The sequence below is a fragment of the Rhineura floridana genome, chromosome 11 (assembly GCF_030035675.1).
Source record: "Rhineura floridana isolate rRhiFlo1 chromosome 11, rRhiFlo1.hap2, whole genome shotgun sequence".
Lineage (NCBI taxonomy): Eukaryota > Metazoa > Chordata > Lepidosauria > Squamata > Rhineuridae > Rhineura > Rhineura floridana.
Genome location: NC_084490.1, coordinates 36,598,056 through 36,608,989, shown reverse-complemented (window position 1 = coordinate 36,608,989; position 10,934 = coordinate 36,598,056). Strand labels below are relative to the sequence as shown.

Here is a 10,934-nt window from a genome sequence, read left to right as displayed (position 1 = left end):
CTGGTGTCAAAGAAACACAGTTATTTAACAACACAATGCCTAAATGTGTCTGCTTTAGGGGAAGCCAAATTTACATTTTTTCAGAAAATAATAAGCATTGGTTTAACCATCAAACCAGTGCTGTTTATCTCTCAACCATGATCCAGTCTCCTATAGCATCTGTCATGAACCACCCTGTTCAGATCTTATACATTCAGGTCTGTGGCTTCCTTTGTGGAATCAATTTTTTATTTATGTTTTTTCAATCCATCTCTTGACTGGTCTTCCTCTTTTTCTATTCCCTTCTGTTTTTCTCAGCATTACTGTCCTTTTCCTGTGAACTTATTTTCCAGTGAATCTTGTCTTCTCATTATGTGTTCAAAGTATAACTTCAGTTTTATCCTTTTAGTTCTAGTGATAGTTCTAGTATGATTTGTTCTGACGTCCAATTATTTGTCTTTTTCGCAATTCATGGTATGCACAAAGCCTGTGTCCTCAATTTCATCTAGGACCCCCCAGTCCAACGAATACCAGAATTCCCCATCACACACAGAGCAAAGGGATACATCTCAGTTTCCTTTTTTCTACCAAATGGCCCCAAATGAATCCTCTCAATATGAAGTAATAGTGAACTTGATAAGATATTTCAGATGGACATGGGTTGGACTAGTTTCCAATTATGTCCAATGTCCATGGAGTTGGGTTTGCACCATTATGTGCACCAATCACTGCAGTATAATCAAATCACTCAACGGCTTCAATGCCAATGTCAATGAGATGAGTTTGAGGAAAGCTTGATATCACTGTTCAGTGAGAATGGCATGTGTGTTGCCTTCACAGAAAGGTTCTCATCATACATTTAAAGCACACGACTTCCCCCAAAGAATCATGGGAACTGTAGTTTGTTAAGGGTGCTGGGAAAAACACAGTTCCCAGGATTCTGTAGGGGAAGTCATGTGCTTTAAATGAGCATTGGATGTGTTTCAAGTGTATGGTGTAGATCCGCCCCATTAAAAGTGTAACAGGAATACAGAGGTTAAAACAGTTAAGTCAAAATTGATTACATTGCTAGTCAAACCTCAAAGAGATATCATTAGTATGTATAATTGTATGGCTCTATACAGTTATCTCAATAATCTTTTCAGAAAAGCCATTTAGCCACAAATAGCATGGAGGTCACCAAGTTGGCTGTCGCTTCTCTAACCACTACACTACACCAACCAGAAGTTCACTGATGACAAGGCTTTTGCCAGGGTTCCTAAATCCAGAACTGGTGTCCTTAATGCAGCACAGTAGCCACAGAGGGTGGTGGAGGCCACTTTATGTGCCAAGTGCAAACACAGTATTCACACACACACACACACACACACACACACACACACACACACACACGTGTACGTTGTCATCTTTCACCTCCACAGTTCTTTATCTCCATTCTGCTGCTGCCTCCTTCTCCTTTATCCATGTTCTTATCCGTTTTTTAAAATAATTGTTTTCTCCACTCCACCCCGTCTCACTCTCCGCCTCCTCCCTCGTCGCCTCGTACCCATCCACAGAGCATGAGGAAAGAGCAACACTGCACAGAAGCCCAGTTTGAGGCACATGATTTTCATCCACAAATCAGAGGAGCAGAAGACTTCCCCCACTCCCCTCCCAAGTAATGCCCAAAAGTAATTCTGGAAATGTTACAATTACTCCACAAAAGTAGTAAAATTACTCCTAGTTCTATTACAATCAAAATGTAAAGGAATTACCCACTTGTTACTCAAAAAAGTAATGAATTACAAGTAATTCGTTACTTGTAACTAGTTACTTCCAAGCTCTGGTGCACCCTTATAGAATTGCAGTGCCAAGGATACTTACAGGCACAACAGTCTGTTGCATAATCTTACAAACTCACAGAAAGCATCCACCTCTGTTCAAGCTTATTGAATTCTAGATTTTGCTATTTTAAAGTATTCATATTAATTAAAATGAAATACCACGTGGATTATGTTCTGGCCAAAGGAAGGCCCATCTTAACTAATAATGGCCAAAAGAGAGTCCACAACAGTTTTAGTTGGAACAATCTATTGTCACTTACATGTCTTATTTCAAACAACAACAAACCCGCTTTTGTAATTACCCCATTTTTATTCATGAGACAAAACCACTGTGGAGTCTTAAAGAGCTTTTATTCTCCTTCTTCTTCCTTCACTTCTCCTTCTTCTTCCTCCCCCTCCTTCTCTCTCCGCCCCCTTTCTACAGGGCCCTCTTCAGACCAATTTTATGACTCAAACTTATTATTCACAGAATACAACACATCTTCCCTTTTTATATTAACCAACATTATGTAAGCTGCCTGCTGAAAACTGGGTAACAAAGTCCTGAAATCTTTTTGGTGGTCTTCTATCTCTGCAACTTCTCCTGACACCTGTATCGGGATCGAGACCAGACAATTGATCTGCTTGACCTGACAGATTCTCAGATCTTCTCTCTGTTTCATCAGATAGGTCCACATCAGAGTAAAAATCAAACTCCTCATCTACTTTTTTTTTGCATGTATACTTTGGACAATCTTGACATATTACATTTCTTGCCATCGTTCAGTATTACAGAATGTCCTATAATCTCTTTAATTTGTTTGGGTTCTGAATATTTCGATTGTCCTTTCCCAACCCTATAGGGCAGTTGCACTTGAACTAAATCTCCTCTTTGAAAGGTAGGAGGTTTGGCACCCTTCTTTTTATCTACATACACTTTGTATTTATGTTGCTTTTCCCTCACTCGATTGCGAATCTCCTCATCTGTAGATTTGGATTGGAGAAAGGAACCCAAGATGTCTTTCCATTTTGTAAGTTTAGTGTTAGCTCTGCATCCTCTCAGCAATTCAAAAGGTGATGCTCCTGTAGTAGAATGAGGAGTAGTTCTGTAAGCAAACAGTTTCCCGAATTGCTTGCTTCCATGGTCGTTGTTGGAAACTGGCTAATTGCAAACTCTCCTTCACTAGTTTATTCATTCTTTCCACTAACCCATTTCCCCGTGGATGATACAAGGAAACAGTTTTATGATTTATGCCATTATTGCAGAAATATTGTTCCATGTCATCAGAGGTCAACTGCTGCCCATTATCAGTCACTATTTCTTTAGGAAGACCTTCTCTAGCAAAAATAGATGCCATGAATTGAATCATTTTGTCTGTGGTCACTTTATCAGAAAATGAAAGTTCCGGCCACTTAGAATAATAGTCAACCATTACTATAACAAATTGTTGATAGACAGGTTGATCATCATAAGGACCCATTATATCCAATGCCAATTTCTCCCATGGACCAGCGGGATATTCTACTGGAGTTAACGGAGTACAAAAGACCTTCTGGGATTTATCACTTGCAGCACAAACCATGCAATGCCGAATGCTTTCCTCAACTTGTTTGTCCATTCCTGGCCACCAAAAATTTTGTCTGAGTTGTCTTTTAGTCAAACTCATACCCAGGTGACCTTCATGGGCTAAGTTAATCAATTTTGTTTGTAATGATGTTGGGACAACCAGCCGGTCTGTTCTCATAATCCAATCATCAATGAGATATAATTCACTGGCTACTTGCCTATACGAAAGAAGATGTTCAGGTGTCCTTTGCACACATGGCCATCCATTCAGTATATAAGCTTTCAGATCAGTAAGTGTCGGGTCATCACTTATGGATGTCCTCCATTCAGAAGGAGTGATTGCACCTTGGGTAGATGAGGTTATTTGTGCAATAACTATTTCTCCATCGTCATCATCAACAATCACATTGTCCTTTCAGTTTGGGATTGGGAGACGTGATAAGCAATCATCAGTGGTATTCCGAGCACCTGGCAAATATTCCATTTGGAAATCAAAATCCATCAGTTTAGCAATCCACTTAGCAATTCTTGGTGTTGCTCGGCCAGAACCTCGAGTGGTGAACAAAGCAGATAATGGTTTATGATCCGAACGCAATATAAACTTCCTACCCCACAAATATGTCCAGAAGTGCCGTACAGCCCAAAAACATGCCACAGCTTCTTTTTCTATGACCGAAAACGTTTTTTCTGATTCAGTAAGTGCCCTGGAAGCAAATGCAATTGTAACTTCTCTTCCATTTTTTAACTGGCTTAAGACTGAACCTAAACCATACTCAGAAGCATCAGTGGTGAGAATTGTTTTTCTGCCAGTATCAAAGGAAGTAAGTGCAGGACACTCTGATATAGCCATTTTGATTTCCCAAAAACTGCCCCTGCAAATTTCATCCCATTGAAAGGCTATATCCTTTTTTAAGAGAAGACGTAAAGGAGCAACTTTCATGGCAAATTGTTTCACAAACTTGGAGTAATACTCACAAAGGCCTAGGAAGGACCAAAGCATGTCTTTATTCTTGGGTTCTGGTGCTTCTTTTATAGCTTCCACTAAGTCCAACTTAGGTTGTATACCCTTCTGAGATATTGTGTGTCCTAAATATGTCACTGAGTTAGTACAGAATTGGCACTTTTGTGCATTGACCGTAAGACCATGTTGTCAAAGTTTTCCCAAAACAACTCTCAAAATAGCATCATGTTCTGCAACTGTTTTTCCATATATTAAAATATCATCTTGAAAATATGTGACACCTGACATATTGCCAAATATTGCATGCATCATTCTTTGAAAAACCGAGGCTGCTGAGACTAATCCAAATGGCATTCTTTTGAATTGAAACAGTCCTTCTGGAGTTATGAATGCTGTGTATTTACGAGAACTTGTAACCAAAGGAATCTGATGATATGCTGAAGACATATCCAAAGTTGTAAACACTGAAGCCTCCTTCAAGGTAAGCAACATCTCATTGATATTGGGTAAGGGATGACAATCTGCTACAATGTTGGAGTTTACATCTCTCAGATCTATGCACATGCGAAGAGATCCATTCTGTTTCCGTATCAATACAATGGGAGAAACCCATTCAGATGAGTCAACAGGCTCTATGATGTCAGTTTTACATAACTTCAATATCTCTTCTTTTAGTGTTTGCTGAAATGCTATGGGGACTTTCCTCACTTTATGTTGTACAGGGACTGCATTAGCTTTCAGTTGAATTTTATGTTTGAAATGCTTGGCAACACCTGGAGAGTCAGAGAAAACATCTGAAAATTGAGTGATCATGTCTGTATATGGCTGATTGTTCATTTGTAATACAGGATCATTGCTATTGGGATCCAAAATCATGTGAAGTTCTCGTTGATGATTCCATCCTATCATGGAGACTCCTTTCTTTGCAACATACACTTTACCTTCTGCAGTGCGACCCTTGTAGTTCAAAGTAGCTAGGAAATATCCATTGATGACAATAGGAGGTCCTCCATAACCCCCTGGGTTTATAACTGGAGCTTCCAAGGTAAAGCCTGGCTTGGAAAATAATACCTGGTATAGCTGAGCAGGAATTATAGTATAAGGTGATCCGGAGTCAGCTAACATTCTTAGTTCATGTCCATTTATTTTCAACTGACAGTATGGAGGCATGTGATGGGGCATTGTCACACTTAAAATACTGTCCTGAGGCTGTGCATCACCTTCACCCTCAGAGTACACTTCTGCCACAACTGGTATAGCAGACTTGCATACTTTGGCAAAATGTCCTTTCTTGTGGCATTTATTGCAAGTCACCTTTTGGGCAGGGCACCTTTGAAAATCAGCTTTATGGTTTGGATCCCCACATCTGTAGCAAACATAACTTTGTTTGCCCTGTACATGCGCCTTGCGAGACAGAAGTGAAAATCTTGTTCTTGGAAATATTGTCTTGAACAGCTTGCACCTCCTTTTTTTATCATTAATTTTATTCAAATTTTCAAAGACAAAAAACAAAACAAAACAAAAATAATTAAACAATAAAATAAAATGTTGACTTCCGATTTGTCGCAGATCAGTTGTAAGTCTACAATATATAACAATCCTGTCTCTTAGATTATATTATAAAATCACTTTCCTCCAGTAGTTATCTTAGTTAATCATCAAATCTCATAAACATTACTTTATTCTATCCACAAAAAGTCAAAGAGAGGTTTCAATTCCTTGAGAGATATATCTTTCAATTTTTCTCCAAATAACCATGTCGATTAATCCATCTCATTCAAATCTGTTAGGTCCAATAATTTCAATAGCCATTCTTCCATTATCAATATTAATTCCATCTTCCATCTTCAATAGTCCTGTTCAGTCCAATAATTTCAGTATCCATTCTTCCATTATCAGTATCCCATAATAATCTTGTTGTCATAGCCATAGTCCAAATACACATATAGATTAATCCATCTCATCAAACCTGTTAGGTCCAATAATTTCAATAACCATTCTTCCATTATCAGTATTAATTCCATCTTCCATCTTCAATAGTCCTGTTCAGTCCAGTAATTTCAATATCCATTCTTCCATTATCAGTATCCCATAATAATATTGCTGTCATAGTCATATAATAAGAGTCTGATGGGAATTTTCTTTGTCACAGATATTTCCTTGCCATCAATTCTGAATGTGTTGTTAAAATATTGTTGTAAAGTCATATCTCTATTCTTCTTTTTTACAAAATGCACTGGCTCATCTCTTGAGAATTTTTCCATTGTCACATATTTGTAGTTAATTCCATAGATTTTTTCTATGTCAAGCTCCATCACATCATTCCAGTCCAGAAAATTATCCAAGACATTGATAACTTTATCTCTAATATCTTCATTAATTTCTTCAGAGACAACGTTGAATTCCAAACAGTAAACTTTATTTCTAATATCCATAAACTCCAGATCTTTTTCCAATTCCACATTTGTTCCAATCTCCAAGGTTTGTATCTTCCCTTTAATTTTTCTTTTCTCATCTCTAATCCCATCAATCTCCTCTCTCACCAGATCCCCTATTTCTTTAAGCTCCTGCGTCATTTTGCCAATTTCAATTTTCATCTCCTGTCTACCCTGTCTCAGGGTTTGTTTCATTATCTCAATCTCATCCATTAGTTTCTGAAACATAATTTCTTCCATGGTCTCAGCCACTTTCCTGATTGCCATTCTTAAAGCCACGAAACAAAAACAATTGGGTTAATAATTCAGGCTTGATGACTTCACAGTGCAGACAATACAGCCTGCCTTATCTCTTATATGTTCAGGAATACAAAACAAATTTAGTTCCCAGCTTCAAAACAGTTAGTGGTGTCGTGACCAAGTAGATTCGTCAAAATGAAATAGACCAAAAAGAAAATAGTCCTAGACATATAATACTCCAAAGTTCATAAATCAAATTTATTTATTTTTTTCCCCTCCTCGAAATAGAAATCCCTCTTCCGTTTGTATCTTTAGAATGCACTTCCAGGCCAGCTTTTTGCAATAAAAACAAGGATAAGCTTTTTCAATTTCTTTCCTCCTTAATTTCGTGAATAAAAGAGAAGAGTTATGACTCACCCAGAAGATCTTTATAGCTGATTCATTGACAAATCTCTTTTTGCTGCAACGATTTAAACCAAGTGAAAAAAAAATAGAAACAAGGATGCTTGCCTGTTAAAGTCCGTTTTTCTTTGAAGAAAAGATAAACGTGTCGCTTAATCAGTTAGAGCTTGTTGGAAATCCATCCGGCATTGTTGGCTGAACTTTCTCCAATAAATTTATGAAATCCAGTCCTCCCAACAAAAACAGGCTTTTGTGGTTAATCTCTACGTTTCTCCCTGCCCGGGAGAAAATCTTTACCAGTCAAAAAGAACGTTCTGACTGATTTTAAAACTGAAAAGCTCGTCTCATCGGCAGCACAGGCGAAGTCACCCTTCCCGGAAGTCAACAGCTTGCACCTCCATGGTTTGAGGAGTCTGAGAAGTATTTGGAGTTGAAGAGAGTGATTTAGCGTAGTGAATGGCATTCTCAACCCTTCTAGCTATTTCAACTGCAGTAGCCAAAGTAAGCTTCCTTTCCATTAAGAGTTTTTCTTGAAGTTTGGAAGAAGAGGTTTTCATGACAATTTGGTCTCTAATCATTTCTTCAGCAATGTTGCCAAACTCACAAGTAGAACTCAGTGCATGTAATGCAGTGACATATTGATCTCTCCTGGCAATTGAATCCTTCAATAAAATTTATACCTTTCAGCAATTACATTTAAAGGAGGATTAAAGTGATCATCCAAGGTTTGGAGAGCTACTTCATAAGGATTTACATCCTGAGCTACTTGAGTAGGGGAGGGTAGATGAGTGTAGATTCTCTGGCCCTCTGGACCTAAACAATGAAGCAGTAAGGCCTTCTGTTTTGCAGGGGTTATATCTGTAGTCTGGATGGTAAGAAGATAATTGCAAAAGTAGGCCTTCCACTGTTTCCAGGGAAGAGGAGGGTTCCCTGGGGTAGGCAGGAAGAAAGGTGGTGGAGGTACAGGATACATAGTGAGGAGAAGCTGCAGCAAAGGAAAATGCTCTGGTACAAGAACTGAAGTACCTGGAAGCAGCAGTAGTTGCCCAAACTTCAGAGATCCCCCTGGAGGCCTACCACTGTGGTGAGTAGGAAGCAGCAGCAGAAACCGAGACTGAGTGGATTGAAGTAGAAGCAGCAGATGTTACTGTGGGTTGTTTGTAAAGCTCGTCACCATTTGTTTTGTAATTACCCCATTTTTATTCATGAGACAAAACCACTGTGGAGTCTTAAAGAGCTTTTATTCTCCTTCTTCTTCCTTCACTTCTCCTTCTTCCTCCCCCTCCTTCTCTCTCCGCCCCCTTTCTACAGGGCCCTCTTCAGACCAATTTTATGACTCAAATTTATTATTCACAGAATACAACACCTGCTGGTTTTTCCAGTGAGATAATTAGCAGGAGAACGAGGCCAATTAGCAGGAACTAGTTTCTGGTAACAAAATGCACAATGGACCTAGCCTCAAGAGTGGCAAAAGGAGTTGTCAAGTTGACGGATTTTTCTGTTTAAAAGCAAGAGAAGCAATCCCCGCATACTTCAGAGATGGGTGAGACATAGTGTGCATGTGTGCATGTGTGTGTGAAGAAAAGGATCCTCAGCTCCTCTTGATCAGTTTGAAAAAACTAATCCATTTCCAAACTAAAAGGAAATAATTCAATTTTCATATTTATTCTCATTCATTTTCCCTTCCTTCTTTTCCCAGCTTACCATTTAGAAAAAACATGCCAGAGAAGAGACAATGGAAAATGACACCTCAGTGAATAATTTTATTTTAATGGGCTTCTCTAATGTCCCAGATTTTAAACTCCTTCTCTTTGTGGTGTTCTTGTGCATTTACCTTGTCACCGTACTTGGCAATGTCACCATCATTGTCATCATTAATGTTGATGCTGCCCTCCACACCCCTATGTACTTCTTTCTCAGGAACGTATCTTTTCTGGAAATCTGCTACACTTCGGTCACGATCCCCAAGTTGCTTGAGAACATCCTCGCTGTGGACAAAACTATCTCCTTAAGTGCATGTGCCACTCAAATGTATTTCTTCCTCTTCTTTGGTGCCAATGAGTGCTGCCTCCTAGCCATCATGGCATACGATTGCTATGTAGCTATATGCAACCCTTTGCGCTACTCGGTCATCATGAGAAAGAGGGTGTGTGTCCAGCTCACTGCCTTGTGTTGGCATTGTGGCTGTCTAGTGGCTGTGGGTCATACCACCTTCATTTTTAACCTGCCCTTTTGTGACTCCAACGTCATCAACCATTTCTTCTGCGAAATTCAACCAGTGCTAAAGCTGGTGTGTGGGGACACATACTGGAATGAGATCCAAATCATTGCAGCTGCTGCATTTGTAATCCTGATGCCCTTCATGCTGATCCTCATGTCCTATTTCCACATCATCTCTACCATCTTAAGGATGCAATCAGCCCAGAGCCGTCAGAAGGCTTTCTCCACCTGCTCCTTGTTGTTGTTTCCTTATTCTATGGGACAGCCATTTTTATATACATACGCCCCAAATCAAGCTACTCTTTGAATGTGGACAAACTTCTCTCTCTCTTCTACTCAGTCATTACACCAATATTGAATCCCATTATCTACAGTCTGAGGAACAAGGAAGTGAAGGGAGCTCTCAGAAAGACAGTGTTGAAGCTAGTTCTGTCAAAATGATATCCTCATTTTACAAGCAGAGAGACCTCTGTAAGATATTTTCAGCCTATATGCAAACTAAGGACTCTTGATATGGTTCATGAGGGTAATCTCTATAATTTTAATTGTATTTTTATATTATGATTTTCATTACAAACTGGAAAGCATAAACATGTACAGTAACAACTATCTGTTGACAGATAGCTTTAGGAGCTAATCTGCACATATATGGCACAATTCTACTCTGAAATGAGGAACATTTGGCTCTGAAGACTGCCTGCATGGGGAACTATCCGGGAACCATATGTAAGTGTATCTAAGTTCTTCAGAGGAAATGTGATGTGTAGCTGTGACAAATGCATAAATATTGCACTTTTCTTCTAACATCTAATCAATTTTACTAGGAATACTGAAAAAATGTTGTTTTCCCGACCCATGCCCAATACGCGTAAGTAGAAAACTAGAGATACATTCAGAATATTTCTGTTTCCAAAGAAACTCCAACACTTCTTTACAGTGTCACTTTACATGTATGTTCCCAGATGCATGAGGATTGTTTAACTGGAAATGATATTCTTGAAGTTTTCTGAAGTTTTCTCTTTCCTTATGGTGTACTTCTGTATCCATCATGCATTGGCCAGTTCTATTGGGGAATGTCCATTGTGAACTAAAATGTAATAAAGAGAGTTGTGTAAAACTGGAGCCACTATAGAGGAGTTCCTGCTCTTAATCATAGTTCAGAGTTGACTGGTACCTCATGGGCTCAGCTGTAGGTTCAGCTACAATATACTAATTGTACATACAGTTTGTGATTGATAAAGTGTATCACTTCATCATTTCCCAAGGATCAGAAAAAGAAAGGTCAATTGGATGGCAATTGAATGTCCATTCTTTCTGCCATTGTGTCA

General features: G+C 38.9%; 1 protein-coding gene across 1 annotated transcript; it reads left to right on the top strand.

Annotated features, from left to right (window-relative positions):
• The first annotated feature begins 9,121 nt into the window (after window positions 1-9,121).
• On the top strand, window positions 9,122-10,047 carry LOC133365867 (olfactory receptor 10C1-like). Its single transcript, XM_061588237.1, is given in 2 exon segments — window positions 9,122-9,836; window positions 9,839-10,047. Coding segments are annotated over 2 exon segments (924 nt in total).
• The last annotated feature ends 887 nt before the right edge of the window (window positions 10,048-10,934 follow it).